At 50.6% G+C, this 25132-nt stretch overlaps 1 protein-coding gene across 1 annotated transcript; it reads right to left on the reverse strand.

Moving 5' to 3' along the window:
- Positions 1–339: 339 nt before the first annotated feature.
- On the reverse strand, positions 340–24757 carry TLCD1 (TLC domain containing 1). The gene is made up of 4 exons (XM_078860720.1): positions 24493–24757; positions 7662–7741; positions 7293–7375; positions 340–1174 (listed from the first exon to the last, which is right to left on the reverse strand). The coding sequence occupies exons 1-4, from the start codon at positions 24672–24674 to the stop codon at positions 791–793; spliced, it is 729 nt and encodes a 242-aa protein (XP_078716846.1). The 5' UTR covers positions 24675–24757; the 3' UTR covers positions 340–790.
- Between the last annotated feature and the right edge of the window lie 375 nt (positions 24758–25132).

Genomic DNA, 25132 nt, shown 5'->3' on the forward strand with positions numbered 1-25132 from the left:
CTCGTGCATCCACCCACCCGTTGCAAATCAAGTGTACTCACCATTACACAATAAAACTTGAGCTTCCTTCGTTCCCAGTTAATTAATTCATCTATATACAGTATATAAATGGAAATTTGTGAATGTGCCTGTTCAAAATGTTTAGCGTACTTCCCGACATGCAACAAACTTGAAATTTGCCATGTGGGTACTTTCCCAGACTGTACACAATGCAAAATTATAAAAATAGACTTTTGTATTTTGGGGGGGGTGGGGGCGCAATAATGGATATATTTTGCACGGCAAGTGAGCGGTGACGTCACATCTGTGATGTCACCCACTCTTTGTCAGGAGGGTCCTCCCAGTGTTCTGCAGTCGGGAGCAATGTCGCTGCTGTGCGTAATCTCATTTGAGTAATTTGCAGGGCATTTGTCAGTTGGGATGTTTGGCCAATTGTAGTTGCATTGAATGTGTTTTAGCTAAGGATGGAAAAATTGAGAATCCGGAGAAAATCCACTCAGAACAGGGGGAGGACATCCACAAATCTAACTCAGGGTCTTCTTGCTGTGAAGCACGAGCGTTAAAGCCTGTGCTGCGCCCTTCTGCTCACTCAGTCACGTGTTGACATGTATTGTGTTACGAGAAAATATTTTGTCTTACCAAAACATATTTAATTACTTTTAAGGTGTTCAAAATAAAAATACAAATCATCAAAAGCATACAAAAATAAAAACCCACATGGGAATTAACCTGACAAACTGGACATCTCTGTTAACCACTCAACCAAACCATCGCTTAATTCAGGAAAAGCTCAGTCTGAAACAAACTTATTGTTATTGCATTGTTTTAACCTGGGACAAAAATCTGTGAGCAGCAACCGATAGAAGTAGATGAGCATGATAATATTCATGAGATTCAATACTATACAGAAGAAAAGTGGATGCATCAAGAGCTGCCATTGTACAATAACATAGACAGTTAGGTAGGCCTGTGCACCGAGACGAAAAATGACGTATGTGAATGCGTTAAGGTATCGGTTGAGTCGATAGGCCCGACTGCAGCCCGCGTTGGCTCCTGCCAGCTTCATGAGCAGACGCGCGTGCAGAAACACGCTGTTCACTTCTACAAGCAGAGCCACTGTGGTCCCAGCGACGTACTGTAGGGTCAGCAGTGAGTACCCGAAACACGACAACACCTGTAGGAGCACAACAGCACAGGTGATATATTGCAAGGACTGACTAAGGATATGTAATAATAATCACCATCTTTGCATTTACATGGCGTGGATGAAGTGGCTCGGCAACTGAAAGCGACTTTGCATCACATCTCAATCGTTCGGAGGGCACCCCCAGTGGCAGCTGTCCCTGTGCGACGCAAGGCGACTCGGCATTCGGGGCCCGAGTATGCAGCCATTCCGCAGACGCGGAACTGTGTGAGAGCCATTGCTATGATGTCACTCCCATTCCAACCAGCCAAATCAGCTGCAACGGGGATTTTGGCACCAATTTCCAGCAGCAGCAGAAGAATGAACTCAGCGTCTGATGGGGTGGACACTCTTGTTTACGATGCGGGTCGAGCGGCGGCAGGAGCCACGTGAGAAACGAGTGCACGTGGCAGAGGCAAGCACAGCAATGTTGTCTTCATAGTTTAATATATCGTTTTCATGATGTCGTCATAGTTTATTATATCGTAAAAATTATGTTAATAATGTTATTTTTTTTATAAAGTATAATGCAATGTTAATGTTATAAGCGTATTACTTTGTTAGGAATAATGCTAATATTAACCACAACCATACACAACAAATGCTCAAAGAACCACAACCAAACACCACTCAAACCGCAATCATCACAAGAAGTGCTTCAATACACGCAACTTCAATCACTCGAACACAACTACACCAACAAACACATGGTACGCCAAATAGGCACAGCATAGGTGATGACTGTTTGTCATCCAGCTTGACGAACTGTGATTGACCATGCAGGTATGACTCAATCAACCCCAGTGCCATACCCAATACACTGAACCTTGACCTAAGCTGCTCGATGAGTATCTCTTGGTCGATGGTGTCGAAGGCAGCTGAGAGATAGAAGCCAACCAATGCTGTGGCGCAGCAGTCATCCGTGATCTTGTAGAGGTCATCAGTGATCTTTAGTAGAGCCATCTCAGTGCTGTGGAGCTTCCAGTATGCAGACTGAAACAGGTGGAATCTGCCCATTTCAGTGATGTGGGGAAGTAACCACTTCAAACAATGGTTCTCTATGACCTTTTAAATCGTACTCAGGTTTGAGATCGGAGTGACTCTGACTCAAGCCAGCTTTTTTCAGGAGTGGTGTCACCTGCGCCATTTTGAACCAGTCTGAAAAACAGCCTTCACTGAATGAAGAATTTTGCCAGGCGGACAATGAGCGGTGCAACCACGTCCATGCATGATTTAAAAATCGATGTATGGATGTATTCGAGTGGCGATGTTAATTTGGCAGCTCTTTGATGAACATCGACACCTCTGCCACCATGGTTGGTGCCAGGGTCTCGAGTTTTGCATTGGTTCCATGTCGATCAAACTCAGATGGAAAATTGGGAGAATGCATTGCCTTCAAGCTAGAAACTGCCATCTCTTGGTCATGACTATTTTATTGGCGAAGAACATCACAAGTACTGTTTACAGACCGGATTGACAAGTTGATGGGTCGTTGGAGTGCAGAAGACCCTTCACGATGCGCCACAGAGCACAGGGATCCGTGAGCTGATCCATTGATGCACAGAGCACAGAACGATCTGCGAGACTCAATAATGAGTCAGCTGACAGATCTGCAGGCAGCTCTGTAAGCGAGGCGGACAGTCTTGAAACCAGTTTTCTTTCAGAGATGCTATAGCCTCCGCATCCACTGCACTGCAATCAAATCCGGTAAACGCCATTTACCCTTTGGTTCTTTCGGTGAAGTCACGCAGAAAATAAAATAAAATAATAATAGAATACAACGTTTCGATTGCAACACAAGCAACCATCATCATATAAGAATGAATGAGAAAACAGACATAGTAAACTTAGAAATATAATGCAATACAACACAGAGTCGGCTAACACACAAGTGAACACCCCCACCTGGTTGATTACGTTCTTACAAAGATTGCTAAATTTGAGAGAGACAAAACATAGACATGGAGACACAGACAGACACACATGCAGAGAGAGACACACAGAGATAGAGAAACACCAAGGCAAAACAGAAAGACAACGCCTCTGTCGAGGCCTTAAATAGAGTGAGGGGGAGGGGTTTGGGCAGAGAGAAAGGGGGGGGCAGAGAACAACGAAAGAGCTGTGTGGAATTCCGGATCATAGTGGCCAGAGGAGAGACAATGGACCCACAAACAAACTAGCACGGCTATTTTTAGAGCAAGAAAATATAAAGTTTGAGAAAGCTAATTTAGTGAAATTAGGAAGTGTAATGCAATGCAACACAGAGAGTCGGTTAACACACAGTTAACGCATAGCCTGGTTGATTACGTTCTCCCAAAGATTGCTAAATTAGAAGTTAAACGTAAGTTGTGAGGAAACCCTCCCCGTAGAGGTGGTTCAAATTAAATTCGAAGCTTTCGTGACTGCAGGAATTACTCTTTGGTTCTTTCAGTAAAATCACGTAGAAAGAAATTAAATAAAATAATAATAGAATACGACGTTTCGATTGCCACACACGCAGCCATCATCAGATACAAATGAATGAAAAAACAAACATAGTAAACATGGAAATATAATGCAATACAACACAGAGTCGGCCAACAAAACAGTCAACACCCCACCTGGTTTATTACGTTCTTCCTCTTCCAAAGATTGCTAAATTTGAAAGAGATACAAAACATAGACACGGAGGACACATACAGACACACAAGCAGAGAGACTCACAGAGACAAACAGAGAGACACACACACATAGGCACACAGAAAGACAACGTCTCTGTGTCGAGGCCTTAAATAGAGAGAGAGAGGGGGGGCAGAGGGGGAATTGTGTGAAATTCCTACCCATAGGGGGACGGACGAGCTGGACACTGGACTTCTAAACAAACAAGCATGGAGCGGTGTGTGGAATTACTGCCCATAGCGGCCAGAGGAGAGAATGGACCCATAAACAAGCACGGTAGAAAGCAAATTTAGTAAAATTAGCAAGTGTAATGTTTGTCTCTGTGTCAGTCTCTCTCTGCTTGTGTGTCTGTGTGCCTCCTTGTATATGTTTTGTCTCTCTCTCAAATTGAGCAATCTTTGGAAGAACGTAATCAACCAGGTAGGGTGTTGACTGTTTTGTTGGTCGACTCTGTGTTGTATTGCATTATATTTCCAAGTTTACTATTTTGTTGTCTCATTCATTTGTACCTGATGATGGTTGCTTGTGTTGCAATCGAAATGTCGTATTCTATTATTATTTAATGTAATTTATTTCTACGTGACTTTACCGAAAAAACGAAAGAGTAACTCAACTTCTAATTTAGCAATCTTTGGAAGAACGTAATCAACCAGGCTATGCGTTAACTGTCTGTTAACCAACTCTGTGTTGCAATTTTACGAAATTAGTTTTTATCAAACTTCCAATTTTCTTGCTCTAAATATTTCCGTGCTTGTTTGTGTGTCCATTGTCTCTCCTCTGGGCACTATGGTCTGGAATTCCACACAATTCTCTCATTGTTCTCTACCCCCCCCCCCTCTTTCTCTGCAACAACCCCTCCCCCCTCTCTCTATTTAAGGCCTCGACACAGAGACGTCTTTCTGTTTTGTCTTTGTGTGTGTCTCTCTGTGTCTCTCTCTGCATGTGTCTGTCTATGTGTCTCCATGTCTGTGTTTTGTCGCTCTCTCAAATTTAGCAATCTTTGGAAGAATGTAATCAACCAGGTGGGGTTATGACTGTTGTGTTAGCCGACTCTGTGTGGTATTGCATTATATTTCTAAGTTTACTATGTTTGTTTTCTCATTCATTCTTACCTGATGATGGTTGCTTGTGTTGCAATCGAAATGTCGTATTTTATTATTATTTAATTTCTTTCTACGTGACTTTACCGAAAAGACCAAAGAGTAATTCCTGCAGTCACGAAAGCTTCGAATCTAGCCATTTACCACACGCTTTTCCGGACTTCTTTGTTCCTGTTTGGATGGGTGCGCGTTCATCAAGAACAGCAGTAATGTTATTTTCTAATTGAGTTGCAAATGAATCGACCGTCTATGCAGGTTTTAACACGCCGATGGTGACGAGATTTTATGATGGAAAGCATCGTGGTCACAGCCATCACCCACCAAGCCATGTTCTCACTACATGGTCATTCTCACTAATGGTACTTTCAACAGACTGGTAAAATATATCTGCAGGGGTAAGTGTCATGGCCCAGTGGTAGTGTGTTTGCTGCTTTGTTGCCAAGCCGACTTTCAACATTAGCCTCTGTTTCTTAGGATTAAGAATCAGACTTCCATCTCTGTTTCATGACGATGGAAAGAGACTCCAATTAAAGTGTAGAAGTACAGTAGTTTATTCATCAGATGTGTATAAACACGTCTGATCGGGGAGACAGGTGTCTGAGCAAGATTAATTAAATCGCATTATTTGCTATTCACATGTTACAACATTAATTCATATTCTGCTGCCAAAATCCATGATTGCAAGTACGAGCTTGAAAACGTGCTCATTAACATGAAGCCAAAGCAGCTGAAACATAATATGCTTGCCTCTGTATTGGTTGAATAGGATGCCAAGGCTGCTGAAATATGCACCACTTCAGAATTTGTTTCATAGGTCAGATGCCACTGATGAGACTGAAAAAGTCAAAACCAGTCCATATTTTTTCTGCTTAAACCATGTTGTAGGAAGATATTGGTCTAAATAGCTGGGAGATGAAACTGTTACTTTATTTGTACACCGGGCAACAGGCTTTCATATGATTAATAGTTGTTTTTTGGTTAGGCCATGAAATGATCTGGCCAAATATGTCTCAAGACCCTCCACCACCCAACGTAGCCAAACAAATCAAATGTACATGTATACAAGATTTAGCGAACCAAGTATTATGGTTTGAGCTGACAATAATTTCTTGGAACTGGGTCAACCATCTTCAGGTCATGAAACCGGGAAGTCAAAATAAAAGGGAACCACAAGAAACTTAATTTGGAGCTTTCGTAACTGCAGGAATTATTCTTTGGTTCTTTCGGTAATGTCACGTATAAAGATAAAATAATGAATTAAATACTAGCATACGACGTTTCGATTGCAACACAAGCAATCATCATCAGGTATAAATTAAATAGAAACACAAATCTAGTATACAAGTATACTAGATTTTTGCGTGTGTTTTTTTGTGTTTCTATTTAATTTATACCTGATGATGATTGCTTGTGTTGCAATCGAAACGTCGTATGCTAGTATTTAATTTAATTTATTATTTTATCTTTATACGTGACTTTACCGAAAGAACCAAAGAATAGGAACCACAAGACATGTTCAACAATGTTCTCAAATCTTAAGTGTGCTTGGGGCATTGACATGGCCCAGTGGTAGTATGTTCACTATTGCAGAGGTTCACAGTTGGAATTTGGCAGGCTGTCCTGATTAAAACTGCGAGTGATTAACCATAAGAAATGTGACATCTGCTTTACAGTGGATGTTAAAGATCCTGTGGCATCATTCTAAACGAGGAGGCCATTGTGTACCGACATCTTAATACGTAGGCTTTCGCAACCAATGCCATACTCTGGTCTTCACACCTGATTGGCTCACAAGTGACAACATTACGTTTATCCCTATATTGAAGACTGAAAGAGGAGGATTTCTCCATAACTCTGCCTGTCGCCTGATGGGGCTGGTTTGAATTACCGGTGAAACGTCCGAATTGTACATTTTGTGCATTTACTCTCCAACACACCAGTGTGCTCAATGAGTAACGAATTGTCATGTTTTCATTACATGACAAACCTTACTAATTGACTGTGTCACGTGGTGGCGGGTTTAACGACACATTCATATTTATGCGATTTAACCCCAATAACCTCTATTATGGATCACAATCTAAATTTGCCAAAGTTTAAAATTACTCAATTGGGATTAAACTATTTGAGAATGCGTGAAACAGTGCCTCCATGATAGCATTGTATTATAATGGCACAAAACCACAATAACTATATAATTCTTATCATTATTAAGTAGGGTTAGGTTTAATGTAATTATCAATGAGTATAAATGCATGAGATAACCAGCAACGAGGGAAGATGACAAATGCAGAGGGGCACGAGGAGGAGTGGAGAGTGTAAACTGCCCTCGAGGATCATGAGACACTTACCAGCGCGTGGTGAAATAGAAACTCCCATGAAGCCTTCACCTGACCACTCCAAACAATATCCAGTGTGTCCTGCAAGAAATAGCCTGCACAGAGCCACACGTCAAATTACTGCACACTCAATGAAGCTGCAGAACATTGCACAATTTTTATAGCTTTACCCAGTCAGGAGAACGATTCATAATTAAAATTTGTCCTGAAGCTGCTTGGAAAATTTTCAGGAAAAACATCGTTTACGTAAATCGGTACCTGACAATTACATTTATTTGGTGATATCTGGTGAAGGGTCATGCAACACAAATTTGGCTGGCTCATTACATAAATTATTTGCCTAGCCATATCATAACCATTGTGAAAAAATCCCTCCCTTACCTGTGGAGATGGCTAGGAGCACATTCATTGGCAGAGTATAGCTGGTAAGGTCAGTCAACACCTCAGGAAAGAAAATCAAGCTGGAAAAACAAATAGGATTAAGGTTAAAATACTCAACTCATAAAATACACTCATCGTTGAAGGCCCAAAACACCAAGTGGCCAGCTATAAATAGCATGATTAAATGTGTAGTGAGTTAAACTGAGTCGCAGACATATATTTGGAGGTAACACATTTATTTAACTCCAACACAAACGGGGTAACTTTCCCTTAACAGAATAACAACCTATGGTGGTGACCACCAGGCTAACTACACTAGTTACAATGTAACTGCTACTATGGACCGGGACCACAGCTCAGGTCCAGGTCCACGTGTTGGAGACTCGTTGCTCGGAGACCGTAGAACGTAGATATAGACGAAGGTTTCTTCAGGATGAACAAAAACGCCGGTCCCGGCTTATATTCTCTCCGGCGTAGCTGGTTCCGCCTTTGGCCACGACCGCCTTCCACAATCCTCCGGAAGGATCTGGATGCTAACTACGTGACCACCCCGAGCCCCCATTTGGGCCCCTTTGTAGACTTAACTGGTCACATGTCCTCTCGGGTCAACCAGAGTGGCCTTTAGTAACCTCATTCCTACGGCCGGCACTCCCACACCCTGTCCTGTAGAGCTGGCACTGCACCCCAAGCGTGGTGCCATTTAGCGCTATCAATCAGCGCTCACCGAGCCCCTCTCGGGCCGGGACTACACCCACACCATTGTGGTGTCCGCGATGTCGTTACACCGCACGCAGTGCCTCTCTAGGGCAGGCACTGCACAGTGACATCCCGCAATGTCACTACATCACCCCCCCCCTCCTTCGTAGCACTCAGGCTGTCAACTCGCCATCAACAAAACAAAACGAACAACCCCTTAGTGTGCCTTAACAAATAAATGCCCCAACCCATCTATACAATATGTATACTATATACAGAATATACAGTAACTAACGGGGAAAGGAGACAGGAGTATAGAACAACAAAAGGTGAAAACCAAGAAGAGAGAGAGGAAAAAACCCAAAACGCAGTAACATGTGAAACCTCGGGACCCCCTCCAGCACCAACATCTCCCAACCACAACGTGTAACAACACCCGCAAGCACAACAAAGGCCAGCTTCAGCCAATAACCAATACGGCCTGCCGAGTGCGACAACCAACTGACGGTGTGGGAGCACGTGTGTGTGTGGGGGATCACGAAAACCGAAGAGTCTTTGATCGAGTCCTTGTGGCAGGGCTCCCAGAGGAGGTGGGCGTACTCTCCCTGGGGGTTCTGGGGGGAATTTTAAAATGTCCCGTCGAATCCGGCTCCTCACGAAGAGCAGTTGGCCGGGCAGACGGGCCTTCCTCTCCCGAATCTTGTGGAGACGGCGCAGGTGGCGGCTTGGGGGACGTCAAACGCGCGGCACCTTCGGGTATAGTGGAGGACGGTCGGGCGGACGATGGCAGTGGTCCGGGGAGGCGTCGTCGTGGCACGCGGAAGCCCGACGAGACATGCCCCGGCAGGCAGCAGTTGTAGCACATGACGGGGCCGCTCCCAGGATGAAGAGCGTGCCAGGACGATGTTGAGGTCCTTCGCCAACGTCATCAATCTCTCAAGGACCGGCGAGTCGATTCCGTCATGGTCCATCTTCGGGAAGGCAATAGTGCGCTATGGAAGGCGAGGGGCATCTCAGCCTCCCCCCTCCTCAGCGCAGCGAGCTTATGGTGCACATTTCATGGCGGTTCATAGATTGCCACCATTTGAGCAAAGGCTTTATGTAGCTTGGCCATCTCCGACGGCGGGATGGTGAGAAACACCGCCAAGACGTCATCGCCAAGTGCGGTGGGCAGCGCTCTCAGCGCCTCCGTCCACCCTGCCAAGTCGCTGTTCGTCAGGAACCTGCGCTTGAAGGCCACCCAGTTGCCTCTGGTGGCTGAAAATTCTTTAACAAAGGGTAGTCGTCACCTGAGAGATGGAATATCAACAGCGAAACTCGATGCAGTCTCAGATTTGTCGGGCTCTCCGCTCCGCGAGCAAAATGGCAGCCGCTTGCGTGGGCTGTACCACGGAGGTTTCCCGCACAGCTTCGGTGCTCTCTTCTCCACCGCTGGCTCTTCGCGGTGGAGCTCCACGACGATCACCGCCACAGACTCGAGGAGTTGTGAGGCGCGAGCAGAAAGTGTGGCGCTCCCTCCCCGACGGCGATGAGCTGTCTCTGGGATGGTCGTCGCAATGACATAAGGGGTTGGCGGCGTGTACCGCGCCTCGTGAGACGTGTGATACACCCGAAGATGTGGAGCCCGTCCAAGCCTGTGCATCGACCCAAAGCGGAGGCTGGCGAGGGGACTGCATGGTGCGAGAGAATTAACAACTTAGACGGTGAAAGACCTCTCCTCATCCTGGGAGCGTGCTCGTCGTGTACTACAACTGCGGCCTATCGGGACACGTCTCGTCGGGCTGCCGCGTGCCGCGACGACGCCTCCTCAGACCACCGCCATCTTCCGCCCGACCGTCCTCCACTCCACTATACCCGAAGGGGAGTTGCCACATATCACACACTCGGCCCCTAAATCCACCTCACTCATCACGTTCGGTCGGTTTTCATTCCCGTCGTGTGTTGGTGCGCGAGGATTCAGATGTTGCTTGGGCTGATTGGCCTCTCCAACCTGGTCAGTGGTCGGAGTTGGCCTATCGAGTGGTTGCCGGGACCGCATGTTCATCCGCTGTTATCGGATTGATAGAGGGGGTTGAAATCAGAATACTCGTCGATACTGGTGCATCCATGTCTTTCATTTACGAGTTGATTTTTAACATTTTGCCCCTTACGTCCCGTCGGAGTTCCGTGCTTTGCCGCAAACGGCGGCTCATTGAGCATCATTGGGAAAATAACAGCGGAGGTGTGCATTGAGGATATACAATTGACGGGATCAGTTCTTGTATCAACGTCCCTTGCTGTTCCTTGCTTGCTTGGATTGCCTTGAGTTACCTTCGGGCCATCGAATAGTCTTTTTGCCTTCTCCCACCCGTTCGTGAACGGCCAACACTACTGTACAAGCGCTTGCAAGCAAGGCCGTAAAGATTCCCCCCGGCGTGCAGATGTTGGTTCCCTTACGATTGCACAAGCTGCTAGACCAGGAGGTAACTGCGAGAGAAATCCTTTTAGGACCCTCAAACACAGCCATTCGTGGGTTGACGTTGGTGGGGGCCCAGACTTTGGTTTTCCAATGACCATGAACCGTTGAATGCAGGGTTGGATACGTCTGTCATTCAGGAGGGAACCATACTAGCCCACGTGTCACCTGTGATTCGCGAGGGAAACATCGTTGGCAGTGTGGGGGTCGCGTCGAATACAAAGCCGCAACAGGTTTCTGATGAAAAATGGATGGATACACTTTGGTCTGAAAATTCGGAATTGTCTGAGTCCCAGAGGGGGGAGTTGAGGTCGCTTTTGCGTGAATTCTCCGATGTGTTTAGCAAGGGCAAATTTGGCATCGGCCGCACAATGTTTTTGAGTCACTACATCAATACGGGCAATGCTGCTCCTATCCAGCAGAGCCAGAAGACTGGCGGTTGATGAAATGTTTGCCGCCGATATAATCTCGCCGTCCCCAGCCCGTGGGGAGCCCCAATTGTTCTTGTTAAAAACAGGATGGTAGTTTGCGCTTCTGTGTTGACGTCCGTAAGCTTAATAAGATCTCTGTGGCTGATGCGTACCCTCTTCCTTGGATGGACGATTCCCTAGATGCTCTAGCAGGAGCATGTTATTTTTCGACTCGACCTCTTTTCCGGATTTTGGCAGTTGCCGCTAGATGAATCCTCTTAGCCCAAGATAGCCTTTCATACACCACAAGGCTTGAACTTAATCGGCTTCCGATGGTTCTTCATTCCGTGCCGGCTACGTTCCTGCAATTGATGGAACTGGTTCTAGCTGGCCTCCAGTCAGACTCATGCCAAATATACCTTAATGATGTTATCGTTTTTAGCCATACGTTCAAAGAACATCTGGAATGGCGACGTGCTGTTTTTCTTAAAATGCGTGCGGCAAACCTCAAATTTAAACCCCAGAAGTGTCACCTGCTCCGAAAATCTGTTAGGTATCTTGGCCACATAGTCAGTAAATCAGGGTTAGCGACAGACCCGGAAAAAAACGCGTGTGTACGTTCTTGGCCGATTCCCACGTCAGTGGAGGAGGTGCGAAGTTTCATTGGTTTTGTGTCTTATTACCGCCGTTTTGTCGCCGGGTTCACCACTATCGCCAAACCTCTCCACGCCTTGATGGCAAAGGGTCAGAAGTTCCATTGGGGGGAGGAAGAGGAGGCCACTTTTGTTGTGATCCGGGATGGCTTGGTGAATGCCCCTCCCCTGCGATACCCCGACTTTTCCTTGATACAGATGCTAACACCGGAATTGGCACTGTTCTGTTTCAAGTTGTCAATGGTGTCGAGAGTGTTGTCGCATATGGCAGCAGAGTGCTGTCTCCGGCCGAACAACGGTACTGTGTCTCACGCCAGGAACTTTTGGCTATTGTTTTTTTTGTGCAACAGTATCACCCCTATCTTTATGGCAGATGCGTTGATGTGCGCTCTGACCATGCAGTACTACAGTATGCGCTGCGTATTGAGTAGCCATCTGGCCAACTTTCATGTTGGTTGGAAATCCTCCAAGACTATTCCTTTACTGTCTCCTATCGCAAAGGTACCTGACACGAACACGGATGCCCTGTCTCGATTACCAATGAGCGATGGGTGCGCGTGTTTTTCGGGCTCGGGGCGCTGTAAGGCGCCTGCTGAGGACTCGCCCCTCCCCTTGCGGTGTCGGCCAAGGTTGACACCTCTGAGAATGTCGATAGTCCTGTGGCGTGTGACGCCATTATTGGCTTAGACCATGTGGAGTGGGGGCACCTGTTCAAGTTACGCCACCATGCCAAGGAGGCAGAGGGGGGTGGAGTTCGACGGGGTGTAGCCTCTGTCATCCTCAGAGGTGGATTGCTCATGCATTGGGACGGAGGGTTGCAACGTTACAACATTGTCGTACCTGCTGCCCTACGGGGTAAAGTAAGCTGAGCGGTGCACGAGCGATTGTTACACCTGGGTTTCCATAAGACACTAGCCACACTTAAGCTCGACTTTTTCTGGTCTGGCATTGCAGAAGATGTCGCTAATTTTTTGAAGGGGTGTGTGCAGTGCGCACGGCGGAAGCCCCCGTCTAAACCCTGTTGTCCACCGTTGCAATCCATTCAGGTTTCTCGCATAAATTAGCTGGTCACTCTTGATATCCTCGGTCTATTCCCTACTACCCCTCGTGGGAAGAAGTATTCACTAGTGGGTGTCGAACATATTTCGCACTGGCCGATGGCCTGGCCGCTTTCCAACCATTCGGCGGTGGCCATCACCGAGGCATTTCTCAATAGTTATGTGATGGACAAGGGTGCCCCCGAGCATTTTTTGACCGATCAGGGCAAGCATTTTTCTTCTAAATTGCTGCGGGAAGTGTGCGACTTGTTGGGATCAAAGAAAGTACGTACGTCACTATAACACCCTCAGACAGATGGAATGGTGGAGTGGCTGCACAGGACTCTGACCTCTATGTTGAGCCATCAGGTCAGTAAGTCCCAGCTTGACTGGGACTTGCATATTCCTGGGGTCCTGGCTGCCTATAGAATGGCCCCTCATGTGTCCACCGGCTACTCAACATTTTTTTTAATGTACGGAAGAGAGCACGACCCCCCAATTGATGTCCAATTACGAGCCATGCCAAACAAGGCTAAATCAAACATTTCGGACTCCATGCGCTTTAACCTTCAGAGGCTTTCTGAAGCGCGCGAGGCTTCCAGAGAAAATTCCAATTCACGACAATTGGCAAATGAGCGGCTGAAGGGTCTCCATCTTTCCGCACATGAGTGGGCTCCAGGTGACAGAGCTTGGCTGCACTGTCCACAGGTACCGGTGGGTACATCACCTAAATTGTTTAAAATCTCGAGAGGATCGGTTGATGTAATTCGGGTCGTTCGGCCCCAGTGCGTTCAAATTTGCTGGTATCGGCGGTATTGGTTCGTACATCCCTCTCTGTGGGAAGTCATCCCATCTCCACTACACAGGGGCCGAGTGTCAGATGTTTCCGGCGAGCTGAAGTGTGTACCCACTGAGGTTGGTCCTCAGGAGAGTCATCTGATCCCATCCTCAGGTGCCACGCGTTTAACGTTCCCCAAGCCGCCACCTGCAGTGTCTCCCGGCCGACTGCTCTTTGTGAGGAGCCGGGTTGGACGGGACATTTTCAGATTCCCCCCGGGACCCCCAGGGAGAGTAAGCCTACCTTCCCTGGGGACCCGGCCACAAGGACTCGATCAAAGAATCGTCGGTTTTCGTGATCCCCATACACACACTCCCACACCGTCAGTTGGTTGTCACACTCGGCAGGCCGTATCGGTTATTGGCTGAACCTGGCCTTTATTGTGCTTGCAGGTGTAGGGGTGTTAGAGAGAGATGTGTCGGAGGGCTCGAGGAGAATGTTAAGCTAACCAGTGAAGACTGAAGACGTCTTAGCTAGAGCCCTGGACTCCCCTGGTTCGCCGTCCTTATCAGGGCCGAACAGGACCGAGCCAGCGGCGTGGTCCCGAGATCCAGAGCCGGTGCTCTTGTCAGAGCTGGTCTGGGACTCAGGGTACCGGGCCCGACTTACCAGTGTCGGGCCAGATAGCCTCCACTAGCCCGTTAGTGGAGGACTAGGAGGCAGGCTAGGAGTAGCTAGCGCGTGTATCCCCAGCTAGCCGGGTGAGGGGGCCGATACCCCCTCTAGTGTTGTATGCCACAACCGTGCTGTATGAAATAAACCCGTGTGCCTCCAACTCCGGCGTCCAAGAGTCGTGAACTCTACTACACAGGTGTTGTTACATGGTGAGGGTGGGAGATTCTGGTACTGGAGGGGATCCCGAGGTTTTTCGTGTTACTGCATTTTGTTTTTCTCTCTCTCTTCCTTTGTTTTGCCTATTGTTGTTCTGTACTTTTGTCCCCTTTCTCCGTTAGTTGCTGTATATTTGTTTATAGTGTACATATTGTATAGATGGGTTGGGGTATTTATTTTCTGAGGCACACAAGGGGTTGTTTGTTTTATGTTTGTTGAAGGGAGAGTTGACAGCCAGGACGGCTGAGTGCTACGAAGGGGGGGGGGGGGGGTGATGTAGTGACATCGCGAGATGTCACCGTGTAGTACCGGCCCTAGGGGGGCTCGGTGAGCGCTGAATGATAGCGATGGATGGCACCACGCTTAGCGTGCAGTGCCGGCCCTACAGGATAGGGTGTGGGAGTGCCAGCCATAGGAATGAGGTTGCTAAAGGCCATGGCACTCTGGTTGACCCGAGAGGACACATAACCAGTTAAGTCTACAAAGGGACTCCAAGTGGGGGCTCGGGGTGGTCACGTGGTCGGGGTCCAGATCCTGCTCGAGGATTCTGGAAGGTGGTCATGGCCAAGAGCGGAGCCAGCCACTCCGCAGAGAATATAATCCGGGTCCCCCAGAGGAACCAGCGTTGTTGTTCATCTTGAAGAAACCTTCATCTACGTTCTACCGAGTCTCCAACATGTGGACCTGGCCCGAGCTGTGGTCCGGTCCGTAGTAGTTAGTTACATTGTAATTAGTGTAGTTAGCCTGGTGGGCAGTTACCTGTGTGTTGGTGTTAAATAAACGTGTTGCCTCCAAGAGTATGTCTGCGACTCAGTTGAACTCAAAACACATGTGTAGTGAGCCCAACTGAATCGCAGAAATTGTCTTAGGAGCAACACTATTTATTACATAAACTCAACACAACATAACGTAACCTACATTTGGGTGTCGAACGCCCATCTAACCACGCTACGGCAGAACTAGACACGGTCCCGCTATCCCGGTCCGGACCACGAGCTGGGTCCCAGACCGTGTGGCTAGAGGCTTCTTAGGCCTCGGCAAGGTAAGGTAAAAGTTAAAAGGTAAAAACAACGAGCCTACCTTTACCATACCTTTTACCTTACCACAATACAATCACTCTACCCTTACCTTTTATCCTTTAGCAGCTAAGGTAAAAGGTAAAAAGCAACGAGCCTATCTTTTAACCTACCTTTTACCCTTAACCCATACAAATTACCCGATTACAGGGTAATTACTGGGGTACTACCACATGAAAAGGTTTATAATGGTAAATGGTAGGTAGAGCGCTTTATTCATGTAGAATACTCTCGATAATTCCAATTTTACATGCTTTCTTTGAACTCTGTCTGTCGTTGTCATTATTGTTGTTGTCGTCGTCGTCGCTGTCGTATCCTCAAATCTTGTAACTCAATTTTAACACACTTCCTAATGTGGTATCGACTGCAAACTTGGTATATGTGTAGGGGTGTTACGGAGGGGCTGTTATACAATGGGATCACACGTGAAAGAAACACAGTGGGCGTGGCTATGTCGGTGCACAGGAAGGTGCTCCCAGCGACGTCCGCATCGGGCAACCTGGGGGGCTGACTCGGAGCTGGGATCCCCCGGGGCCCCACCCCTCAGCGGGGTTTTGGTATAAAAGGGAATGAGCCGGAGGGCTCAGGGAGAGATGTTGAAGCTAACCAGTGAAGACAGAAGGTCGTCTAGATAGAGCCCTGGACTCCCCTGGATCGCCGCCCTTATCAGGGCCGAACAGGATGGAGCCAGCGGCGTGGTCCCGAGAGCCAGAGCCGGTGCTCTTGTAAGAGCTGGTCTGGGACTCCGGGTACCGTGAGCCCGACTTACCAGTGTCAGCTAGCTAGCCTCCCCTAGCCATTAATGGAGGACCAAGAGGTAGGCTAGGCGTAGCTAGAGGGTGTATTCCCAGTTAGACGGGTGAGGGGGCCGATACCCCCTCCAGTGTTGTATGTCCAGTGTTGTGCTGTACCCGACACGGAATAAATACGTGTGCCTCCAACCCCGGCGTCCAAGTCTCCTGGAAAATTATTACATCTGGTGTCAGAAGTGATCTGCTACGAACATGGACACGTGACGGACGGCTCGTGCCAGGGAACCGGGGGCGGAGGACACTGCTGCCGAAGTTGAGCCCGAGATGGCTGAAGGCGACGCCGAGCAGCCGGGGCCGGGTCCATCCACACCGCAGCGTCTGGATGGAGGGGAGCCATCAGCAGATGGACTGCGGCAGGCTCACGCGAGACAGGCGGAGCTACTTTACGCTGCTGCCGCCACGCTTGACCAAATTACGCGGCTGGGGGCTGGTGGACCGCCACGGAGCGACGACAGCCGACGGGCAGCACGGGTTCCCGCCACTTTCACGGAGCCGGATTCTGAATTTCCCGCCATCGCCGCAGCGACTGCTGAGGGCGTGGCTGGGCTGAGCCTCGCGTCCGACGTCGGGCATACAGTGGCTGCTACGTCATCAGGAGCGGCCAGCGCGTCACCAGTGGTGCGACCGGCGATGCCACTCGTCGTTCACGCCGAAGCCGAGCCGAGTGACGGGAGCAACGGGGGGTGACCTTCGACTGCGGCCGCTGCGTTGCACCAACGTTTACCTCCCCTCAAGGAGTTTGTGGGCGAGGATGGTGACTGGGGCGGCTTTCAGCGGCGCTTACTCGCACACCAGGAGATGGCGCAGTGGACAGATGCCGAGGCTCTCCGCGCGCTGCCGGCGATGCTAGACAGCGATGCCCTCGCCACTCTCACCTCGGCGCCGAAAGCCAAGCGCGCCACGCTGCAGATGGCGCTTCAGCTGCTAGCTGCAGTCTACGGACCACCTTCTGATTGCAGACAGCTATTCTACGATCGTCAGCGGGGTGCCAAGGAGTCGCCCCTGGCGTATCGCACAGCTCTCCTGGCACTGGCAAGAACGGCTTTCCCGCAAATGGATGACGAAGGAGTGGATGCCATGGTGACGGAGAAGATCCTCTTGCTGGCTGACGAATTGGATATTGTCGTCATGGCGCAGGACGACGCTGAGATGTCTTCCCTCCGGGCCGCACGACACCTCCACGCCAACTTACTCTCGCAGCGACGAAAGGCCAGCAAGGCGGCGACCGGCCGTGCCGTGGCTGCAGCCACCCTCCCGGCGGAGGAAATTTGCGCCGTCGACCGTCAGCTAGAGTGGAGAGCGGGAGTACGGCCGGCTCGGGAAGGATCGAGCCGCCTCGACCAGCCAAAGTCATCGGGAGCGCTCCCGCGCTGCTACAATTGCGGCCTCCGGGGTCATGTGGCCTCGGGATGCCGGTCTCCTCGGCAGCGCGGGGCGACGCCTCGACAGGACGCCGCGCCTCTTCCCAAGCTCCAACAACATAACCCGGCGAGTCGCGGCACCCCACATGGTTGGCCTACACACACACCCATCACACACTCACGCACCGCAACGAACGGGGGTCTGAAATTGCACACCAACACGTACCACTGTGGGGACTAATATCCAACCCAGCCAGTGGTCCGTGTTGGCCCATCGCGTTGTGGCCGCGTCGTCGGGGTCGTCAGTCGTTGTGGGGCACATTGATGGGGTTGAGGTGCGCATCCTGGTCGATACGGGAGCATCGGCGACCATTATTTCGGAATTAATTTACAACATTCTTCCTGTTCAGAGCCGTCCTTTGCTGCCCGTTGATGTTCCGTTCTATGCTGCTAATGGGGGCTCACTTGGCATCATTGGACAAATTCGAGCGCAAATTTGTATCGGGGATATCAAATTTTCAGGCCCAATTTTTGTCTCCTCCTCGCTGGCGGTTCCGTGCCTGCTGGGGACGGACTTCCTGGCCAAAATGCCGATCCGTATCTTAGTCGACCAGGGCTGTATTGAGCTCCCTTCGGGCCGACGTATGTCATTTCTGCCGTCTCCCTCTGCGGGTCGGACGGCGTTCGCGACGGTACCGGCGCTCGTCGATAGAACGGTACGCGTACCGCCGGGGGCCCAGATGCTGGTGCCTCTTAAACTACGTCGGCCTTTCGCTAAGGGGATTGGGGACCAGGGGGTTCTGCTGGGACCGTCTAGGGTCGGGGTTAGCGGACCTCACTTAATTCCGGCCCAGACCATCGTTAAAGGGGACGGGGACCCTTTCATCGCGGTCCTCAATGTGGGGTCGCGGACGGTGGTGGTTCCACAGGGGACCGTGCTTGCGCATGCAACGCCGGTGCCCTGTGAGGAGCCCGTCGTGAATCACGTAAGCGCTGCCCCTCTGCCGCGACCACATACGGACAGTGATGAGGGGTGGCTCGAGGCGCTTTGTGCGGGATCGACGGACCTGTCAGACTTACAGCGTCAAAAGCTTAAAACACTGCTGCGTGAATTTTCCGACGTTTTCAGTCGGAACAAATACGATTTGGGCTGCACTCATCTGCTGCGTCACCATATTGATACGGGTGACAGCGTGCCAATACGCCAGAATCCTTTTCGGTTAAGTCCCGCCGAAAAGGACCATGTCAAATCGGCTGTTGATGACATGTTAGCCGCCGACATCATTTCTCCTTCTACCAGCCCTTGGGGAGCGTCGATTGTCTTAGTTAAAAAACATGACGGCTCGTTGCGGTTTTGCGTCGATTTTCGTCGCCTCAACAAAATTTCTGTTGCCGACGCATACCCGCTCACACAGATGGATGAATCGCTTGACGCCTTGGCGGGGGCGCGATTCTTCTCCACATTGGATTTGCTTTCGGGATTCTGGCAGCTTCCTCTGGACGATGATTCGAAACCCAAAACTGCATTCCGTACACCGCACGGCCTGTTCCAATTCAACCGGTTGCCGATGGGACTCCACTCAGCGCCGGCAACTTTCCAGCGATTGATGGAATTGGTCTTGGCTGGGTTACAATGGGACTCGTGCTTGATTTATTTGGATGACGTTATCGTCTTTAGCAAAACATTCGACGAACATCTCCAGAGGTTGCGGGCGGTTTTCCTCAAAATGCCGGCTGCTAATTTGAAATTTAAACCCCAGAAGTGTCATTTGTTACGCGAATCTGTGCGTTATTTGGGACATATTGTCGGACGCTCAGGTATTGCTACCGATCCCGCCAAAACGCAGTGTGTCAGCTCCTGGCCGACTCCCACCTCTGTGGGAGAGGTCAGGAGTTTCGTTGGATTTGCGTCGTATTACCGACGGTTTGTCGCGGATTTTGCAACGATTGCAAAGCCCTTACATGCTTTGACATCTAAGGGGGTCCGGTTTCACTGGGGACAGGAGGCTGCTTTCCGATCCCTCCGGGACGCTCTGGTAAAGGCTCCTCCTTTGGTTAACCCTGATTTTTCCAAACCCTTTTTGCTCGACACGGACGCGAGCAACACGGGAATTGGGGGCGTGCTTTCGCAGGTGGTTGATGGCGTGGAACGGGTAGTAGCGTACGGTAGTCGGGTGTTGTCTCCAGCGGAGCAAAGATATTGTGTCACCCGTCGGGAACTGTTGGCAATTGTTAACTTTATCCAACAGTATCGCCCATATCTGTACGGTAGGCATTTCACCGTCCGCACAGATCATGCGGCACTACAGTACGCCCTGCGAGTTCAACAACCATCGGGACAATTGTCTCGATGGTTGGAGATTCTCCAGGACTTCGATTTCGAAACTACGTACCGTAAGGGCGTTCGCCACACTAATGCGGACGCTCTGTCACGGCTGCCAACCACCTCTGAATGCGCATGCCTTCTGGGGTTGGGGCGTTGCAGGCCTCCGAGTGACATGTCTGTTCCGGTCCTGGCGGCCGCCGCTGACGCAACGTCGATGACGGGTTCGATTGCACAACAGGGAAAAGATTCCTTGCTGGGGTTGCCTGTTGCTGAATGGGGGCGCCTTCAGATGGAGGACACCTCCCTCCTCGCGTTGCGTCGTCGCGTCGGAAGTGCTGGGCGGGAGAGGGGTGATGTCGACTCATGGGAGATGGTCCAGGGTCTGTTAATGCATTGGGACGGGAGATCCCATCGACACCGGCTGGTGGTCCCTTCTGGTTTGCGGGGTAAGGTGGTGTGGGCCGCGCATGAGCGTCTCCTCCACCTGGGGACTCAAAAGACCCTCGCCATGCTCCAGCTGGATTTTTTTTGGCCGGGCATGACAAGGGATGTCGGGGATCTGTTGGGGTCATGTCCTCGGTGTGCGCAACGTAAACCACCAGCACGGGAGTCTAACCCGCCTTTGCAATCCATCATAGTTTCCAGGGTCAACGAGCTTGTCGCGCTTGATATTCTGGGCCGATTCCCCGCTACCCCCAGGGGCAACAGATACCTGTTGACCGGGGTGGAATATTTTACGCGCTGGCCTATGGCCTGGCCCCTTGCCAACCAGTCGGCAGCAGCCATCGCGGAGGCCTTTGTCCAGGGATACGTCCTGGACAAAGGTGCTCCGGAGCGGCTGCTGACCGACCAGGGCAAAACATTTTCTGGTAAACTTCTCCAAGAGGTCTGTGAGCTCCTGGGCACGAAAAAAATTCGTACCTCCCCATATCATCCGCAAACTGACGGGATGGTGGAGCGTCTGCATCGAACCATCACGTCAATGCTGTCCCAACAGGTCTCGGACTCACAGACCGATTGGGACCTTCAAATTCAAGGGGTGTTGGCAGCATATAGAATGGCTCCCCATGCGGCGACGGGATTTTCCCCCTTCTTCCTGATGTACGGCCGCGAACCTGACCCACCTGTTCAGACCCAGCTGCAGATCTCCACGCCGCGGGGTAAATCTAAATTGGCCGACCATGTGAAATTCAATATTGCTAAATTAATAGAGGCACGGGAGGCTGCTATGCAAAATTCCGACCTCCGCCAGAAGGCTAACGAGAGGCTCAGGCTGGGTCGGGCGCAAGTGCTGCAGTGGAAACCAGGTGACAGGGCATGGTTACACTGTCCCCAAGTACCACTTGCAACCTCCTCTAAACTGGTGCGGCCGTGGCGGGGTCCTGTGGAGGTGGTTCAGGTTTTGCGGCCTCAGTGTGTACGTATCAAATGGGGGAAGCGGCGGTGGTTTGTGCACCCCTCCAGATTGAAACCGTTCGTTGCGGTCCGAGTTCCCACTTCACACACGCATGGCCAAACATGTGGGGGGTCCGCCGACTCCCAGGGTCCGCCTCCGCTGCTCTCACCTAACGTGCTGCCGGCTGTCCCGCCCCCAGGTGCACCGGGAGTGACGGGCTCACGCCCGCCAACCTCTCCTGGGGATGCCGAGGGTCACGCGGCAACAGAAAGTGACTCACTCGGACACGGACGGTTGCCACCCAACAGTCCGCCATCCGGGGTTGCCCCGTGTGACGGGCCTGCTGCAAGAACGCGCGCGAAAATGCGCAGACTTTTCTGATGCCCGGAGGATTGTATATATGTTGTGTTCACTGTGTGTTGTGTGGGTGGTGTGGTTTCCTGCTAATTGTATATATGGTGCTCTTACGGAATTCGTATTTATTCGGGGGGGGGGGGGGGGGTGCGTCGGGTTCTTTTCTCTTCTTACTGTTGTTGTTCTTGTTGTTGTTCTTGTTGTCGTTATTGTTGAAAAAAATTGTGAGGCACACGCGGGTTCAAGGGGTAAATACACTTTTATTGTCGTTTTGTTGCAGCCGGGACGGCTGCGAGCTGTACAGGGGGGGGGGGGGGGGTGATGTAGGGGTGTTACGGAGGGGCTGTTATACAATGGGATCACACGGGAAAGAAACACAGTGGGCGTGGCTATGTCGGTGCACGGGAAGGTGCTCCCAGCGACGTCCGCATCGGGCAGCCTGGGGGGCTGACTCGGAGCTGGGATCCCCTGGGGCCCCACCCCTCAGCGGGGGTTTTGGTATAAAAGGGGATGAGCCGGAGGGCTCGGGGAGAGATGTTGAAGCTAACCAGTGAAGACAGGTCGTCTAGATAGAGCCCTGGACTCCCCTGGATCACCGCCCTTATCAGGGCCGAACAGGATCGAGCCAGCGGCGTGGTCCCGAGAGCCAGAGCCGGTGCTCTTGTAAGAGCTGGTCTGGGACTCCGGGTACCGTGAGCCCGACTTACCAGTGTCGGCTAGCTAGCCTCCCCTAGCCGTTAGTGGAGGACCAAGAGGTAGGCTAGGCGTAGCTAGAGGGTGTATTCCCAGTTAGACGGGTGAGGGGGCCGATACCCCCTCCAGTGTTGTATGTCCAGTGTTGTGCTGTACCCGACACAGAATAAATATGTGTGCCTCCAACCCCGGCGTCAAAGTCTCCTGGAACATTATTACATATGTATGTCATAATGATGACAATACTATATTATATCACTAAAAAAATACATATTTTTAAACGATCTTTTGTATACGCTATGTTTCGGCTTGGCTCTAATTGTCCACGCTCAACTCACGTTGGCTGTAATTAGCCACAGCCCCTTACGTTATGGCGAGCTTCGGGGCCACTTCCTGGAGTCGTGGAGTTCTGCCATTACTAGTACATTTAATAAAAGCGTGTTTTTTTAAAGTTTTTTTTTTTATTAAATGGAGGCCACGGACTGCGCCACGGAGCTTCTAGCGGTGAACAAGGCACCGTATTTACCGGGTAATACTTCGCGCTATCTTTACCCTACCGGGTAATTCTTCCGAGCTACCTTTACCCTACCTTTTACCTTACCCCTTGGCATGTCGACACCTTTACCCTTTACCTTTACCCTTTTACCCGGTAAAAAGGGTAATTTACCTTACCTTGCCGAGGCCTAAGGCTTCTTCAACCTGACGTGGATCTTCACTCACCAACAGTCAAGAACCCCGAGCCCCACACGGGGCCCCGTTATATCGGCCCGGGCTGGGGCTGGATCCGCCTCTCGCCCCGCCGACCTTCTTGATCTCTCTGGCCCTTTTCCGCGTGACCACCCAGCGGCCACCGTGCACCAGTGGCCCCCCTCCAATATCATCTGGTCATGTGTCGGCAGGTCAACCAGCGTATCATGCCCCAACGTAACCCTGGCTGGCCGACACTCTCTCTCGATCCCTCACCTGGAGGCCGCACCGCACACTGTACGTGGTGCCTCTGCGCTAACCAGCCCTCACCCAAGCCCCACTAGAGCTGGTACTATGCCCAGTAACCGGGCTGCACATAATGACATTATCTGCCGTGGCCTCGCAAGCCCGGAACCACACAATGACATTCACAGTTACTACACATGTAACGCGCTCTGACGCATTAAGGGCGCTCCATCAAAGACAAATAATTATCATCGTGTAATGTTTAGCAGTATTCTTATCAGCATAGGATTTCAGCATACTGATGCAATGAGCACTTTAAATCTATTGTAACTTAATTTGAATCCGAATCTTAAAAAAGCGAATTCATTTTCTGGAAATTGATTTTTTAAATTAAATAATTGTGTTTTTGCACTATTTTTATTTCTTAAGTAACGCGGTTGCTTTAGATCTAATTCGTATCTGGTTGTCTCTACGGATTATATTTTATTTTTAATTGTTGTACTTTATTTTACGTTATTGCTTTTGTCACGATGGCGACACAGGTCACTCTAGCAAATGAGACTATTCTTGTCTCTGGCGTTCTCACCCAAAAACACAAAACAAACTAAAGCGTTTCACAACACAGTAATCACCAAACAAGATAAGCAATATCAAAAGTGTACACGCACAATTTAGCCGCTGTATAAACCCGCGCTATTGCACAATTGTGGTGGTTGTTTAAGCGGTCGTGGTGGCAAAACGGCATCGATGGTCGTGGTGTTTGTGGATGTGGTGGACATGGTGGTGTTGAATGAAGGAGGCCGTGGATCTGATGATAGCGATCATGACTGTGGTCGTGGAGCTGGTGAAAGCGGTGATGACGGTGGTTGTGGGTGATACTGGTGATAACTGGGGTGGTGGTAGTGTGAATGTGAGACCCCGTTGTTGAGTTTGAGACCCAAACCGAAGTGGATCACTCACCAGCCGAGGGCGGAGGGCCCCGCGATGAGTGCGTGGGCCATGGACACGCGCAGGTTCTGCCAGCGCCACTGCCGTGTCGCATCCCCGCGGAGTACTGCGGGCGGAGGCGCCAGGGGACCCAGAGCCGGGCCCAACGCTCGGAATGCGACTGCCGACAGCAGCGAGAGGAGCGCGGGGTCCATGGCGGCAACGGGCAGGGGGGTGGGACGAGACACCAGGAGGGGAGGACGAGACACCAGGATAGGTGGGGGGAAACGGGGAGCGGGAGGACACGGGGAGCAGGAAGACACGGGGAGCAGGAGGACACGAGGGAGGGGGAGAACACGGAAAATACTAGGTGGACAGCTATCGCGCTGGACAGGCGAAGGGGCTCTGAGGGCACGGACTTTACTACTCAAGGGAGGGAGGCGGTAGCAGCAGCCGAGGTTTCGCAAGGCGACGAGTGGGATGGTGGCGCGCGCGGTGCGGCGGGAGATTGGGAAGGAATCTCACCCGACCGGGTCCCGCAGGGGAGGGGCCGCACCTTGGGGGGAGGGTGGCACACCTTGCGGGTGGGGTGTGGGGACATTACCTCGGAGACTTATAACGCGCGCCTCGCAGGGCGAAAGGGAGGCTCCACATTCCCAGGGCATCTCCACTT

This window comes from Lampetra fluviatilis, chromosome 11 (genome assembly GCF_964198595.1).
Source record: "Lampetra fluviatilis chromosome 11, kcLamFluv1.1, whole genome shotgun sequence".
In the NCBI taxonomy this organism is placed as follows: domain Eukaryota; kingdom Metazoa; phylum Chordata; class Hyperoartia; order Petromyzontiformes; family Petromyzontidae; genus Lampetra; species Lampetra fluviatilis.